The 17776-nt window shown below is 45.0% G+C and overlaps 1 protein-coding gene across 16 annotated transcripts in view; it reads left to right on the forward strand.

Annotated features, from left to right (window-relative positions):
- MYCBP2 (MYC binding protein 2) overlaps positions 1 to 17164 on the forward strand; it is a 380821-nt gene extending 363657 nt beyond the window's left edge. For all 16 annotated transcript variants that reach the window (XM_069758078.1, XM_069758080.1, XM_069758086.1 and 13 more), the window contains 8 exons: positions 223 to 355; positions 6611 to 6714; positions 6813 to 7001; positions 8302 to 8409; positions 8623 to 8832; positions 9880 to 9987; positions 10624 to 10789; positions 16149 to 17164. In XM_069758078.1, coding sequence (XP_069614179.1) covers positions 223 to 355; positions 6611 to 6714; positions 6813 to 7001; positions 8302 to 8409; positions 8623 to 8832; positions 9880 to 9987; positions 10624 to 10789; positions 16149 to 16264 — 1134 coding nt within the window. In that variant the 3' untranslated portion in view covers positions 16265 to 17164. The remainder of the gene's footprint in view (positions 1 to 222; positions 356 to 6610; positions 6715 to 6812; positions 7002 to 8301; positions 8410 to 8622; positions 8833 to 9879; positions 9988 to 10623; positions 10790 to 16148) is intronic.
- Positions 17165 to 17776: the final 612 nt, after the last annotated feature.

Raw genomic sequence — 17776 nt, forward strand, 5'->3', positions numbered from 1 at the left:
AGGAGTGCGCTCCCGACCCCTAACGGCGGTGATCACGGCTGGCTGCTGTGTGTCCCTAGTGCCGTCAGTAATTGGAGCTGGGTGGGAAGACGCTGGGGGTCTCCTCCTTGTTGGGCAATAAGACCAGTTTTTTATTTTTTAGTAGTTACATGGCATGAAGTGGTAGCCACTAGTGAACATTTCTGGATAGATCAGGTAGCCATCACCCTCTGTTTTGTGCAGGTATTCAAAGAGGAAGAAGAAGCAATCAAAGTGGATCTCCATGAGGGCTGTGGAAGAACCAAGTTGTTTTGGCTGATGGCGCTCGCCGATTCCAAAACTATGAAGGCAATGGTTGAATTCAGAGAGCAAACAGGTAGGATTCAAGTTAAAAATAAATAACGGTTTTCTATTATGAAATCATTCTCTAGACATAAAACTAACATACATACTCATAGGGCTCCACGATTTCTTACTGTACATGCAGCGCTAGACTCCTGAGTGCTGGCTGTTACCTATGGCTATGATATAGTAATTCCAACATAATACAGAGTCAGATAACACATATATCATGATGAATCCCGATATTACAGTGCATAAGACTAATTTCTTTATCGCCTCAAATTGGGGGACACGGGAACCATGGGTGTATGCTGCTGCCACTATGCAAATAAAAAAGTTTGCTCCTCCTCTGTAGTGTACACCCCACCGACTGGCATTATACTCTTCAGTTTAGCTTAGTGTCAGTAGGAGGTGGACACGGGTCTTTCATTAGACCCTTATCTACCTCAATGTGCGTCGTTTCTTTTTCAGGTTTTTCGGAAGGAATACAGGGTGAGCAGTCACACCTGTAGTCCCACAAAGCGGACTATGAGTACGGCGTGTACTGCCACCCCGTATCCTCATAGATCCCTCTCCAGGACCAAGATCCTAGCACACAAGCGTGCTTAGAAGTCCGGTCCTGGCTCCGTCCCCCACCCACTCGCCTTCCAGAGCCTGTCGGTCGGAGGAGACGAGGACGTCCACCAGCTCCAAGGACGTCTAATATCTTCCATGTTTTTAAGGTTAGTACGACGGCGTGGGATGTTAGGTGAGTATTTGGTGCTCCTTATCAGTTCTTCTTAGGGGGCCTCTTGGATTCCCTACCTTTCCTGCTACTTTGTGTGGCGCGGCGCCTAACAGGCAGCCGCACTGCTATTTCTGCGGCCGCACTACTATCCCTGCGGCCGCACCTTTTCTGTACTGGGCGGTAATTAGGGACAAAAACCGGGGCCCATCTTTTGCGCGGCGGCTCTGATGTCCGGCCGCGCTGCTTCCCCACGGCGGCAATCGCTCTGCCTTTTGCACCTCTCTGTCACAATCGGTGCCGCATGCTCTTCCCTCTGCGGCGCGGCCCCCCTACAGGCCAATCAATGTCCTCGAAATTCGGGCCATCTTTCTGTCCCTCCGCCACTGGGAAAGGATTCTCAGGGGCCTGCCAGTCCGGATCCAGACGGACAACGCCACGGCTGTGGCATATGTCAACCATCAGGGGGGGACCCGGAGCTCCTTGGCCCTTGCCGAGGTATCCAAGATCCTCCTTTGGGCAGAGGCAACGGTTCCGGTGATATCCGCAGTGCATATCCCCGGCGTGGACAACTGGGCCGCCGACTTCCTCAGTTGCGAGGGCCTCGCGGCAGGGGAATGGTCCTTACATCCGGAGGTCTTCCATCAGATTTGTCTTCGATGGGGGACTCCGGACGTGGATCTCACGGCGTCTCGACTGAACAGGAAGGTTCCGCAGTTCGTCTCCAGGTCTCGCGATCCTCTCGCAGTGGGCGTCGACGCTCTGGCCATTCCTTGGTCACAGTTCGAGCTGCCCTACCTGTTCCCACCCCTTCCATTGCTTCCCAAACTGTTAAAGAAGATCAAAGCGGAAGGGGTGCCGGTCATCCTGATCGCCCCGGATTGGCCCAGGAGAGCTTGGTTCGCGGAGCTCGTCAACCTTCTCGCGGACGCTCCCTGGCGCCTTCCAGACAGGCCCGATCTGCTGTCTCAGGGTCCGATCTGCCACCCGAATTCTCGGTCGCTCAGTTTAACGGCGTGGCCGTTGAGACCGCAGTTTTAAGAGCGTCCGCCCTTTCGGACCGGGTGATTCACACCATGGTTCAGGCTCGGAAGCCTTCGTCTTCCAGGATCTACTACCGTACCTGGAAGGCTTACTTCCGTTGGTGCGAGTCCAACCGCGTTCCATCTATGTCTTTTTCCCTGCCTTCTCTTTTGGCCTTCCTTCAGGCAGGACTGGATTCGGGCCTGGCTCTTAGCTCCCTGAAGGGCCAGGTCTCTGCGCTTTCCATCCTCTTTCAGAAGACTGAAGCTTCTCGGCCACAGGTTAAGACCTTCCTTCAAGGAGTAGCCCACGCTGTACCGGCGTACAGGGCCCCTGTGGATGCATGGGATTTAAACCTGTAACATCGTAACATAGTTAGTAAGCCGAAAAAAGACATTTGTCCATCCAGTTCAGCCTATATTCCATCATAATAAATCCCCAGATTTACGTCCTTCTACAGAACCTAATAATTGTATGATACAATATTGTTCTGCTCCAAAAGAATTAAAACCGCAAAGTGTGAACCCAGCCTTAGAGTTTGCACACATTATCATCGCTGTGCCCGATGGGGCTTCACAATCTAAATTCCCTATCAGTATGTCTTTGGAATGTGGGAGGAAACCGGAGTACCTGGAGGAAACCCACGCAAACACGGAGAGAACATACAAACTCCTTGCAGTTTTTTTTGTCCAAGGTGGGATTGGAACCCAGGACTTCAGCACTGCAAGGCTGCTGTGCTATCCACTGCGCCACCGTGCTGCCCTGGTACTGGACGTTCTGAGGGTTTCTCCCTTTGAGCCTCTTAGGGAGATTCCTCTATCAGTTCCATCTTGGAAGGTGACCTTTCTTGTGGCCATCACGTCTATTCGCCGCGTTTCCGAGTTGGCGGCCCTGTCTTGCCGACCTCCGTTTTTGGTCATTCACCAGGACAAGGTGGTCTTCCGGCCTCCACCTTCCTTTCTTCCTAAGGTGGTTTCCACCTCAACGAGGACATAGTTATACCTTCCTTTTGTCCAGCTCCGACTCATCCTCTGGAGCGATCGTTGAACAAGCTGAACCTCGTCAGGGCTGTGAGGATCTATCTCGATAGAACGTCCACTTTCCGGAAGACGGATTCCTTTTTCGTCTTTCCTGATGGCACGCGCAGAGGCCAACCGACTTCTAAAGCGACTATTGCTCGCTGGATCAGAATGGCAATTTTGGAGGCTTACCGGGTCAAGAACAGAGTGCCCCCTCCTGGGATTAAGGCTCACTCTACCCGGGCAGTCGGCGCCTCCTGGGCAGTGCACCACAGGGCTTCCGCCCTACAGCTTTGCAAAGTGGCAACTTGGTCTTCCATCCACACGTTCGCCAAATTTTACAAAGTCCATACCTACGCTTCGGCGGACGCCAGCCTAGGCAGAAGGATCTTGCAGGCGGCAGTGGTGAGTCCTCTGACCTGATGGAAGTCTGTTTTTCCCGCCCTAGGGACTGCTTTGGGACGTCCCATGGTTCCTGTGTCCCCCAATGAGAGGCGATAAAGAAAACAGGATTTTTGGTTGCTTACCGTAAAATCTGTTTCTTGGAGCCTCCATTTGGGGACACAGCTCCCTCCCAATGTTTCTGTGGTTATATGTTCTATGACTGTTCTCACGTTTACAGTTCTCATGTTTATGGTTATGGTTTTTCGACCTAGTTCATTATCTCCTACTGCTTTCTCACTAACTGAAGAGTATAATGCCAGTCGGTAGGGTGTATACTGCAGAGGAGGAGCTAACTTTTTTTATTTGCATAGTGTCAGCCTCCTAGTGGCAGCAGCATACACCCATGGTTCCTGTGTCCCCCAATGGAGGCTCCAAGAAACAGATTTTACGGTAAGCAACCAAAAATCCTGTTTTAAAGCTTACCCTAACATGCTCAGTGGTTTTTGCAATGTTAAAGAAACACTCAGACATTCTTTTTTGCTTACGTAGTGCAGCACAGGTTACGTTGTGTGCATATTTTATTTGATGTACCTTATCAGGGTTGTCTGCTGACTTCCATCTTAAAGGGTTGTCTTAAGTTCATAAATGGATAAAATTGCAAAGTGCTTGTAAAAACAAGGAACATTGCATTTAAGTCCTTACTAAAAATCCTCTCCATCCTCAAGAGTGGAGGGTTTTTTAATTTAATAGTGAACGTCTAGTTTCCCTGATACCACTTCAGTGTTTTAATTTTTTTCCACCACGAGTTAGGTATGAGTTAGGAAGAAGCAAGAAAAGCACGGAAACTGCAGTGCTGCTGAAAAGCAATCACTCCAATAGGTAATCCAACTCAGCCAGTCTGTTAAAAGCTTTCAAATTTTATTAAGAAAATTCTTTAAAATAAGTAATTCATTCAGCATAAAAGTCACAAGCCCCCAATGTGGGCAGAGTTCTATGGGCAGACGCGATTCGAACCTAGCGGTTCTTAATCCCTGCATACCAAGGATTAACCCCTTAGTGACAGAGCCAATTTGGTACTTAATAATAATAATCTTTATTTATATAGCGCCAACATATTCCGCAGCGCTTTACTTATTCCGCAGTACTTAATGACTAAGCCAATTTTTACAATTCTGACCACTGTCACTTTGAGGTTATAGCTCTAGAACACATCAACGTATGCCACTGATTCTGAGATTGTTTTTTCATGACATATTGTACTTCATGTTAGTGCTAAAATTTATTCCATATAACTTGCCTTTATGAAAAAAATGGAAATTTATCAAATTTAGCAATTTTCAAAATTTTAATTTTTGAACCCTTAAATCAGAGAGTAGTGTCACACACAAAAGTTAATAAATAACATTTCCCACATGTCTACTTTACATCAGCACAATTTTGGAAGCATAATTTTTTTTGTTAGGATGTTATAAGGGCTAAAAGTTGACCAGCGATTTCTCATTTTTCCAACAAAATTTACCAAACTTTTTTTTTTTTTTTTTAGGGACCACCTCACATTTGAAGTGAGTTTGGGGGGGGTCAATATAACAGAAAATACCCAAAAGTGACACCATTCTAAAAAATGCACCCCTCAAGGTGCGCAAAACATTCAAGAAGTTTATTAACCCTTCAGGTGCTTCACGAGAACTAAAGCAATGTGGAAGGAAATAAATTAACGTTTTACTTTTTTCACAAAAAATTTACTTTGGAACAGTTTTTTTTTTGTTTTTTTTTTTGTTTTCAAAAGGGTATCAGGAGAAAATGGACCACAAATGCAATTTTTCATGAGTACGCCAATAACCCCATATATGTGTCGGAAAGCCACTGTTTGGGCTCATGGCCTGGCTCAGAATGCCTTAAATGCAAAATTGGCTGTAATCAACGGTGGTGCCATGTCCCGTTTGGAGACCCCCTGATGTACCTAAACAGTGGAAACCCCCCTAATTTTATCTCCAACCCTAACCCCAACACTCCCCTTACCCTAATGCCAACCATAACCCTAGCCACAACCTTAACCCCAACACACCCCTAATCCCAACTATAACCATAAACCTAATCCCTAACACACCCCTAATCCTAATCCCAACCCTAACTTTAGCCCAACTCTAACCCTAATGGAAGAATGGAAATTAAAAAAAAATTTTATTTATTATTTTTACCGAACTGAGGGGGTGATAAAGTGGGGTTTGATTTAATATTTTTTTTATTTTGATCACTGTGATAGGTTCTATCACAGTGATCAAAATGAACCTATAGGACTTCACGGGGACTTCACGGGGAGTTGCAGAGGCTAGGGGGGACCCCATTACTCTCTCCTCTGTTGAGGGCAGAGCAAAGTACTGCAGTGCGCAGGCGCCGTGCCTCTCTGACTTTTCCCGGCGCCTGCGCACTGCAATACTTTGCTCTGCTCTCAACAGGGCAGGCAAAGTACGCCTGCGCCAGAGCCGCGGCGTGAAGACAAGAAGAGGACGTCATCGTAAGAAGATGGGAGGCCCCGGACCGGACCGCGACACCCATCGGACCAGAACCTCCGTGGGACCGCCCCTGGGTGAGTATAATCTAACCTTTATTTCTCATCTTTCAGGATACATCGGGGGCTTATCTACAGCATTACAGAATGCTGTAGATAAGCCCCTGATGCTGGTGAGCTTACCTCACCTTCGATTTTGGGGGTGACAGGTTCCCTTTAAAGAATTTTCCTACTAAAATTTGAAAGCTTTTAACAGACTGCCTGAGCTGGATTACCTATTGGATTGACGAGTTAGGTATGTTCTGTGTGTGTAGTAAAATATGTAAATGTCGCCATCTTCTACTTTATTAAAAGTCATCAAATCTATCTGGGATTACATGAGAGATGGAAGGATTTGCACAAGCGTACAGCCACAGATCTGTGGTTAGTTTTCCAAGATGCTTGGAACAACTTCGCTGCGGAGTTCCTTCAAAAACTGTCTACAAGTGTACCCAGAAGAATGAATGCTTTTGAGTGCTCCAGGATATCCGCAGCACTCGAAGTGTTCAGTTGCAGCTTTCTGTATGGTGATCCGTGGTGTGGTATAACTTACTGTAATGTCCTATGTGAAATGCTGGGTTTGTCTTTTAGGAAAGCCCGCTAGCAGCAGCTCTGAAACATGCCGATTTTGTGGTTCCAGAAATGGTACGGAGCTATCAGCTGTGGGGAGCGTATGCTCTGATGCAGATTGTCAGGTTGGTGAAACGATCCTATTGATCTTTATAGAAAGTTGATTTCCAGTCCAATAGTAGTAATGCAGTACCATATAATTGTGTGTGTTTCCTGTTCCCAGGAATATGCAAAGTCAGCCTGTGGCAAGACACACCCATGTGGGCATCCTTGTGGCGGTGTGAAGAATGAGGACCACTGTTTACCATGCCTACATGGGTGTGATAAAAGTGCAACAAGTCTGAAACAGGACGCAGATGACATGTGCATGGTCTGCTTTACGGAAGCACTTTCTGCAGCTCCTGCCATTCAGGTTGGTTGTGTTTCAATCTTAGTTGCGGCGACCAAAAGAATGTAATTCTGGCATTTTGACCTTTTTTTTCCGCTACGCTGTTTACCGATTAATTTTTTTTTTTTTTTTATAGCTTGACTGGGTGGTTCTGAACGCGGAAAAGCCAAATGTATTTTATTGCAAATGGGGGGGGGGGGGAAGGGTGTCATTTGAACTTTTTATATATATATATATATATATATTTTTTTTTTTTTTTTCATATTTTTTAAAACATTTTTTTTTTTCACTTTACACTGGCTTCAAGAGTCTTCATGGGAGACAAGAAGCTGCAATCATCTGATTGCTTGTACAACATAGAACAGGTTTTCAGCTCTACTCTATGTAGCAGAAATGCTCACTTGCAATGATGCTCGACCGCAATGATCTCAGTGCCGAGATCCCCATGTGCGCATGCACCGCCCTCAGCCGGCAGCCATTTTCCCGGAGTCCTGTCCACCTCATAGGAAACCATGTCACTGCGGGGGCTCAGGCTTTCACAAGATGTCGGTAGAGCCCCCGCAGCACCAGACATCCATAACGGCACGCCGCACCGCACATCCAAACACCCTCTCATCCCAGCCTGCAGCAACGCTGCACTCTTGCCTCCTCGAGCAATGACCCTGGGACCCCGCTTCACTGCAGCCAGCACCCCTAGTAAGCAATAAGACACATGGATTATAAGAAGCACCACCATTTTATTAAAAAAAAAAAGTATTTTTTCTTATTTTTCTCCTCAAAATTTGGGGTGGGTCTTATAATCCAATGCCTCTTATAATCTGCAAAATACGGTAATTTGAAAATTGACATATCCATTTTGGTGTCGGATAGAGCCATAGGATGGAACTGAACTGCAAGCTTACTGGTACAAAATCCATTCACAGCTGGTGGCAGTAGCCATACCATAGATGACCAACCCTTATGGGCCAACATGTAAATATAGATAGATAGATAGATAGATAGATAGATAGATAGATAGATAGATAGATAGATAGATAGATATAGATATATATCTATATAGATATATATCTATATAGATATATATCTATATAGATATATAGATATATATCTATATAGATATATATCTATATAGATATATATCTATATAGATATATATCTATATAGATAGATATAGAGATATATATATATATATATATACATATATATATCCATTTTGGGGCACTTTCCTCTACAGGTGCCTTCTTCGGAAATACAGAAATATCGCTTTTATTTACCGCTCAGAATTGTTTTCCTCCAGATATGGTCATTCTGTTTTGTTTTTCAGCTGGACTGCAGCCATGTGTTCCACTTGCAATGTTGCCGACGTGTCCTAGAAAACAGATGGCTGGGGCCACGGATAACATTTGGTTTTATGTCCTGTCCTATCTGCAAGGTATTTAATTTGGATGGAATTCTAGTACACAGTTTCACTTCTGACTGTTTGTGCCAACAGGACATCAATGAAAACCTCAGAAGAATGATGTGACTGATTGCTCTTCTAATCTGTCAACCCTGTACATATTATTCTCATTTATTAGCTTTTCATTATGTACTGAGAGACTTGATGTCAATGTGGGAAGTAATTAATCTCCCTATCTATTTGTAGAACAAAATAAATCATTCAGTGTTAAAAGATCTTCTAGACCCGATCCGAGACCTTTATGAAGATGTCAGAAGGAAGGCTTTGATGAGGCTGGAATATGAAGGACTACACAAAAGTGATGCAATCACTACACCGGGAGTCCGTTATTACAATGACCCTGCCAGTTATGCCATGAACAGATATGCTTATTATGTCTGCTACAAATGTAAAAAGGTAATTCCGCAAGCACATTCCTAAGTTATTTGGGCCTGTCTAATCACTTACTGTGTAGCTGACTTACTAACTAATGACTAACCAAATTAATAGGAGTCCTAAAAAAATCATTATGATGGTTCCTAAAGCTTTCACCTCAACAGTCAATTGGTCATTTAGAGAAAGTAGATATTCCAAACTTTAGTGAAATTTCAATTCAAATTACTTTACGCAAATATGGTGTAGTATTGACCTCCAGATGCAGGAAACAAACTAAGCCATGAGGGCTGTAGCTGGACTCTGGCTGTCATATCCAGCATTCCTTAATATAAAAATCATTGGTAATGGCGAGGATTCAGATTACATATTAAAAGGAAAGAAATCCTTCCGAACACTAAATTTGTAGCTCCTGCATGGATCCTTATAATTCCTTTATGCACGAGACCTAATATAAGGAACTTTATTCACAGATTCAGTTTTAATGGTGGACTGTGAGTCTATTGTGCATAGCCAGATACAGTGGTTACTGTATTGGGAAAATAATTAGAATACGAGATAATTGATTTTTCTCCATTTTCTGCCCATATCCCAGTAAATGTGTGTATAATTGGAAATGGTAATAAAAAAAAAAAATTATATGTATCTCTAGATCGCTGATTAAAATAAGTCTGCAGTCCCTGTGTAATAACTACATAACCATGAATTCCCCCAGCGCACACACAGTGCACTGAAAGGATTGGTCAGCTTCTGAGCTGGGAACGGAAGGTATGTATGTGTTATAAGTACTCCCGGCCAGTGGTCTCTGCCTCATGCCATACACTTGTATTGAGCGGGGCCGTGCCCACTAGACGGCCACGTCACTGGAAGAGGCGCGGATTCTGCGCCCCCTAGACATGTTCTGCTTGGGAGTATGCATAACGCATACAGCACCACCATTCCCTACTCAGAAACCGGCAAATCCCCACACTGTGCACACTTGGGAGAATTATTAAGTGTAATTTATCTAGAAACTGTTTTATTTTCTTTATGCAGGACTAACTTTTTTTATTTGCTTTTTTCTTTTTAAAGGCATATTTTGGTGGCGAAGCACGTTGTGATGCAGAGGCTGGCCAAGGAGATGACTATGATCCGAGAGAGCTGATATGTGGAGCATGCTCCGATGTGTCCAGGGCTCAGGTATGATGCCATCCCTGGTGAACAGTCATGTCACGTTTGTAATCAAATACACCATAGGGTTGCATTTGAAACTTTGAAAGCAGAACATTTAGTCTACGAATGGATTTAAAGAGGTTATCGAGCCTTTTGATTGGCTTACCACTATAGCCCAATATTAGCTTGGTGATGAGCTGTATGAAGGGGCTCTTCAATGTGTCCATCAGCTTGCTGCTTGTCTCTGCCGTTCTTTTCATAGCAATGATTCAGGTTACTGCGGTGTTGTGCAGGCAAGTCCGAACCAACCTGCCATAAACATTGAAGAGACTGTAGTGTTTGTGTTCGCCACAGCTTCTTCAGACAGCTTGTCATAGGAGATGGCAATATTTGGATTCCCTTCAATGTAAGGACAGATTGACACTGTGTCCCGTTCCAAGGTCAGGGCAGGAGACCTCAGCCAGTGAATTGCAGTCCATTGTCGGACCGTGACACTTGGATGTGTGAACTGAGCATAAGATAGGTGACGTATCCTAGGGCTAAGCCATCGCATTACAAATGCTGTATAACCCTTTTAGTAATTGCCATTGGTTACAGATCACTTTCCATCTGCATAGTTAGTAACATGGTAGTGAAAACTGCTTTTCTACTTCCTTTTGACAGATGTGTCCGAAACACGGTACTGATTTCCTTGAGTACAAGTGTCGTTACTGCTGCTCAGTAGCTGTATTTTTTTGTTTTGGAACAACACATTTTTGTAATGCTTGCCATGACGACTTCCAGCGAATGACCAGCATACTTAAAGAAGAACTTCCACATTGTCCTGCAGGTAAGCAGAATTGCCCATGTATTTCTGTTAGGTGTTCCAACATCTCTTCAGTAGTATTTTATCCTACGTATGTGTGTACAGAGCTGAATACCACCGCACCATCACACTCTTATTGGCACCAGCTGGATAGAAAAAACTGATCTGTGGAGATCACAGGGGTCAGACCCACACTGATCTGATAATGATGACCTATCCTTAAAGGGAAGGTGCCATAAAAAAAAAAATTCCAGCGATTGAAAAAATGTAAAGAATTCACGTTTAAATTTTCTTTAAAAATATTATAATTTGTTTATAATTTAGTTGCTATAGGAAAAAAATGGAGACACAAAGTGCAAAATAGGGTCTTATCCTCTAGATAACCAAGAGAGCTTTCTTAGAATTGCTCACCTGATTTTGTTGAATGAAAAGGATCAGAAACAAAACCTCAGATACAGATACCATTGCCATAAAGGACAGTCCTGTCTGGATCACCCAGGACTAATTGGGATAATACCCCAAGATACTTCCTAATATATAGAAACCAAAGAACATGAAGTATATCAACTCATCAATGATAAAAAAGTATATATTTATTAATGCAATGAAGCAAAACCTATAATTCACAAGACATAACTCCAAATAAACAAAAATATATCATACAGAGTCAGTTGAATATTGAGAATGGGTGCCCTAAAACCAGTGTTGCATCATGGATGTAGAGAAGGGGTATAAATTGTAGTGATTAGATCCAATGGATGCCTAACGGAAAAAATAATAACATGCTAGTGCTTACTATATCCCCAAGCAGCCATAAAGATCAGACCCATATTGCTAAGTGAAGCGGATATACCCCATGGTCCAGTGACCCCAAAGTAATATCAATATCAATATAAGGGAGCTAGTCCCATGCTGTGTTCTTACCCTTTTCTCTATCCATGAATGCCAACACGCGCCCCTACGCGCGTTTCGCCCACACATGGTTGTGTTGTATGTGGAATTTCCTGAAGAAGAGGTCGCACTGACCTTGAAACGTGTTGAATAAACCACCTTTTAAATTTATTATCCTTGGAACTTCATCATTAAGGCAGCGCAGATTTAACCCACACCTCCTGCACAGTTTTTATAATTTAGTAAAATATGAAAAATAATTTTAAAAGGTTTGGCATTTCCACTTTTAAACACTAGGGGGAGCAGCTAATGAAATTTGATAAAAACCTAGTGTACAACTAGCTGACATTACAGCACTGCAGTAATTATGGGCGGAGTCTGCTGACATGGCTGTGAGAAGCCATTTTGTTGGTGACTGCAAAGTTATACTGACAAGTAGACAGTCACAGTATAGACAGTAGACAGTCACCGAGGATGGCAGGCAGCAAGGATTCTGGGAGATATATGGTGGATGGAGCAGGGCGACAGCAGCACAGAGTATTTCAGGAGAGCAGTGTGCTCGTCTATGGGGGGCACCCTGTTCGGTGCGCGGAGCAGCCAGAAATTGTACATAGAGTGCTGTCTTTTATACACATGGATGGACAGTCTGCTTTTCTGCTCCACAGAAATCCAGGAAACATTTCTGTGGATTGATGGCCTGTTCTGATCCAGATTTTGCATGTAAAGACCCCATTCCCCTCCTCAGATCCTGTTTTCTCCATCCTGTCCTGGCGATGTGTGAAATTGAGGCGACAGACGCAGTCCGGGGTGACGCTGGGAAGGAAATGTAGCCATAAAGTAACGATAAAAATGAGACCCCTCTCTTCAGCTGCCTCACCAGCCTTCCTCTGACTGCACCTAACTGGAGGTCATGCTGCCCCCTCTATTACCCCAGACCCGTGTGCAGGTGCTCAGCCAGAACCACCCTAGAATGGGTCCCCTTTCTGAAGATAATACTGCCATAGTGTTTTCACATAATGCCGCCATATAGATCACACATAATACTGTCTTATAGATCTCACATAATACCATCATATAGATCGCACATAACGACGCCATAGTGTTCCCACATTATACGACCATATAGATCACACATAATACCGCCATATACTTCACACATAATACCGCCATATACTTCACCCATAACGATGCCATATAGATCTCACATACCACCAGTGTTTTCACAATACCGCCATATAGATCACACATAATACTGCCATATACTTACCACATAATATCGCCATATACTTCACACATAATACCGCCATATAGATCACACATAACAGGGGGGAGAGGAGTGCATAGGAGACGATTAGATACACGGCCCAGCAGTTAGTATCACACATAGGAGGATTAGATGCACAGCTCAGCAGTCAGTTTTACATCGGATAGTATTAGATACACAGCTCAGTCAGTATCACACAGGATAGGATTAGATACACGGCTCAGCAGTCAGGATCACACAGGGGAGAATTAGATACACGTCTCAGCAAAGTATCACACAGAAGAGGCTTAGATTCACGGCTCAGCATACAGTAACACACAGAATAGGATTAGATACACGGCTCAGCACACAGTATCACACAGGGTAGGATTAGATACACGGCTCAGCAGACAGTATCACACAGGGGAGGATTTGATACACAGCTCAGCAGACAGCATCACACAGGGTAGGATTAGATACACGGCTCAGCAGACAGCATCACACAGGAGAGGATTAGATACACAGCTCAGTCAGTGTCACACAGGGTTGGATTAGATACACGGCTCAGCATACAGTAACACACAGAATAGGATTAGATACACGGCTCAGCACACAGTATACCACAAGAGGATTAGATACACGTCTCAGCACAGTATCACACAGGGTAGGATTAGATACATGGCTCAGCAGACAGCATCACACAGGAGAGGATTAGATACACAGCTCTGTCAGTATCACACAGGATAGGATTAGATACACAGTCGGCACAGTAACACATGGGAGGAGATACACTGCTCAGTCAGCATCACAAAGGATAGGATTAGATTACCTCTCCCCCTCCCCTGCCGATATTACTTCACTGCTGCGACGCTGCTCCTTTCTCGCTCCTGTGCCGTCCTTGGTCTCCTCCTCCTATAACAGCAGGGCTCTCAAGTGGATCTCACAGATACAGTGTGAGCTCTAGAACGATGGCGCCGATCTCCTGCCTCTGCTGTGATGTGGACGGCCCAGGGAGCGTGGCCAGATCACAGCACGGAGCAGCTCAAAGTAAAGTATAGGGTCAGATGCTGACCGCAGATGTCTATGCCCAGGGCTGCCGTATTTGCAGAGTGTAAGTGTCGTTCAGCTACACTTACACTCCTGCAAAGCAAAATGGTGGCGCCCAGTGGCTGAAAAAATAATTAATAATAAAAAATGTTAAAGTTAAAAAAATGTAAATTTGTATTAAAAATAATTGTTTATATAAACAATCATTTTTAATACAAAAAATAAAATGTGGCACCTTCCGTTTAAGGGTACATTTCCAATATCATTGTAGTGGCTGAATACCAGAGTGATCTGAGGCAGATGACTTAGCTGCTAGGGATCCTCTGTTAATCATACATTATTTTTAATGTCAATGCTGGATTGGCATTGGGACCTCAGAAATGTGGAATGGATGCTTGATAATAGAGGAGCCAAATAGTTCTTCATCCTAGGCTGTTTTTCATATAATTGTAGTATGGTTCAATGTAAGACACTGTCATTTTTTCTTTTTTGTGTGCCAAGAATAATAAATTAAGCTGGAAAACTTAATAAAATGTTTTGGGACTGCTTCCCCTGCTTTTTCTTGATTGGCATATTTTATTTTGCTGCAATATAAACCAAATATGGAGAGAGGGAGCAAGAGGGCTGAGAGAGGGAGCAAGAGGGCTGAGAGAGGGAGGAAGAGGGCGGAGAGAGGGAGGAAGAGGGCTGAGAGAGGGAGGAAGAGGGCGGAGAGAGGGGGAGGAAGAGGGCCGAGAGAGAGGGAGGAAGAGGGCCGAGAGAGAGGGAGGAAGAGGGCCGAGAGAGAGGGAGGAAGAGGGCCGAGAAGGAGAGAGGGAGGAAGAGGGCCGAGAAGGAGAGAGGGAGGAAGAGGGCCGAGAAGGAGAGAGGGAGGAAGAGGGCCGAGAAGGAGAGAGGGAGGAAGAGGGCCGAGAAGGAGAGAGGGAGGAAGAGGGCCGAGAAGGAGAGAGGGAGGAAGAGGGCAGAGAAGGAGAGAGGGAGGAAGAGGGCAGAGAAGGAGAGAGGGAGGAAGAGGGCAGAGAAGGAGAGAGGGAGGAAGAGGGCAGAGAAGGAGAGAGGGAGGAAGAGGGCAGAGAAGGAGAGAGGGAGGAAGAGGGCAGAGAAGGAGAGAGGGAGGAAGAGGGCAGAGAAGGAGAGAGGGAGGAAGAGGGCAGAGAAGGAGAGAGGGAGGAAGAGGGCAGAGAAGGAGAGAGGGAGGAAGAGGGCAGAGAAGGAGAGAGGGAGGAAGAGGGCAGAGAAGGAGAGAGGGAGGAAGAGGGCAGAGAAGGAGAGAGGGAGGAAGAGGGCAGAGAAGGAGAGAGGGAGGAAGAGGGCAGAGAAGGAGAGAGGGAGGAAGAGGGCAGAGAAGGAGAGAGGGAGGAAGAGGGCAGAGAAGGAGAGAGGGAGGAAGAGGGCAGAGAAGGAGAGAGGGAGGAAGAGGGCAGAGAAGGAGAGAGGGAGGAAGAGGGCAGAGAAGGAGAGAGGGAGGAAGAGGGCAGAGAAGGAGAGAGGGAGGAAGAGGGCAGAGAAGGAGAGAGGGAGGAAGAGGGCAGAGAAGGAGAGAGGGAGGAAGAGGGCAGAGAAGGAGAGAGGGAGGAAGAGGGCAGAGAAGGGGAGAGAGAGAGGAAGAGGGCAGAGAGGGAGGAAGAGGGCAGAGAGGGAGGAAGAGGGCAGAGAGGGAGGAAGAGGGCAGAGAGGGAGGAAGAGGGCAGAGAGGGAGGAAGAGGGCAGAGAGGGAGGAAGAGGGCAGAGAGGGAGGAAGAGGGCAGAGAGGGAGGAAGAGGGCAGAGAAGGAGAGAGGGAGGAAGAGAGCAGAGAAGGAGAGAGGGAGGAAGAGAGCAGAGAAGGAGAGAGGGAGGAAGAGAGCAGAGAAGGAGAGAGGGAGGAAGAGAGCAGAGAAGGAGAGAGGGAGGAAGAGAACCAAGAGGGAGGGAGGGAGGAAGAGAGCCAAGAGGGAGGGAGGGAGGAAGAGAGCCAAGAGGGAGGGAGGGAGGAAGAGAGCCAAGAGGGAGGGAGGGAGGAAGAGAGCCAAGAGGGAGGAAGAGAGCCAAGAGGGAGGGAGGGAGGAAGAGAGCCAAGAGGGAGGGAGGAAGAGTGGGGGAGAGAGATGGATGAAGATATAGATACGCCAAATATAGATTATATCTTTGACTTTGAAGCATTGTCAACCTGCCTTTTTGGTTATATGAGTTTCATTTTTGTATTTTTTTTTTTCGTTTATAGGTCCAAAAGGCAAACAGCTTGAAGGGACGGAGTGCCCTCTTCATGTGGTCCACCCCCCCACTGGAGAAGAGTTTGCCTTAGGCTGTGGAGTGTGCAGAAATGCCCACACGTTTTAAAGAAAAATAGCCCATACTACTTTTCCAGTTTCTAATTATAATTTTTTTTTTTTTTTTAAATCCTTGCTTTGTGAATTTTGAGATGGACTGTAGCAGTCCTTCATTCCAGGCAGGTTCTGGACGACAGCATCCGGTCAGGATGGGACCACATAAGAGTCTACGAACAAGGTTAACCAGGAAGGAGGCACCAGATACAGCTGTGTATTCACGAGTTCATACTCTTCATACCAAACTCAATGTTTTGTTATACTTAAACTGATGATAGCTACTTGTGAGGTGCTTGCATGTGGTCATTACATAAAGCACCACCGACAAGGCACCAGATGTGTATAAAATGCTTGGATACACAGCATATAAAAGGCTCGCCATATCGAGGATATATAAATATATGTATACAGTATATGTATGATCAGAAGAAAAGTTACAGTAATGAGCACTGACTTTCCAATAGCCTTGTACAAGTATACCTGCATCTCGTGGAAAAAGGAGTATATATGTATATCTTCTAGACTGTTAATACAACTCTCTGGTTGCTGGAGAGCTCTGCATTGTGTTCCACAGAGAAGAAAGAGACATTGCTGTGGAGGGCACATAACATAACAAGGTATAAAGTTGTAACAAACGCTGTACATAGTACATAAAGATATCAATGTTCGTCCCGTTTAAGATTTACAACATTACAAAGGCAGTTTCATTTAACTTTCTGGGTTATGTTTGAGCCTGAAATTTTAATGAAGTGCAATACTGAGTGTGCCTCATATCTTTGCAGATGTAAACTTTATGGAATGTACATGTTAATAAAGCCACTGTACATTTTTATACAGTGACAGTCTGGTGAATGTTTAGGATCTTATTTAAGAGGAATGGCTTTTAAAAAGAAAAATAAAGACTTAAATCATATTTGTGAAGCTTTTCTGAATTTGATTTTTTTTTTCCTTATGAATTCTGATGTTCATTTTTTACTTGGTTTTGTTCATGTTGCACTTGGCATTAAAAGGGTTTTCAGACCCCTTTTACATTTTTGTTAAAAAGTTGTCTTGCCAGTCCTACGCTGCTTTTCCTGACATTTCCTAGGTCCTCCGACAATCTCTGTATGGCTACGTTCACATTTGCGTTGTTGGGCGCAACGTCGCCGACGGATACCGACGCATGCGTCATGCGCCCCTATCTTTAACATGGGGGGCGCCGGTATGCATTGTAATGCGTTTTACGATGCATGCGTCATTTTGACGCACAAGACGGGGCGCAGACGATGCTACTTGTAGCGTTTTCCCTGCGCCGAATTTCCTGATCTTTACTATCTTATGACAACGCATGCGTCACAAAACGCTGCGTTGTGTATATGCACTGTGGGTTGCATCGCCGATGCTGTACCCAACAACGCAAATGTGAACGTAGCCTATCTTGGCCTCCAGTGATGTTTCAGCAGTCTCTGGCTGCATCCGTGACCTCAGTTTGGTGTCAAAATGTCATTGTTAGAGTGTAGGTGGCTTCACAGGGGTGGCGGGAGTA

Source organism: Ranitomeya imitator, chromosome 3 (genome assembly GCF_032444005.1).
Source record: "Ranitomeya imitator isolate aRanImi1 chromosome 3, aRanImi1.pri, whole genome shotgun sequence".
NCBI classification, from domain to species: Eukaryota; Metazoa; Chordata; class Amphibia; order Anura; family Dendrobatidae; genus Ranitomeya; species Ranitomeya imitator.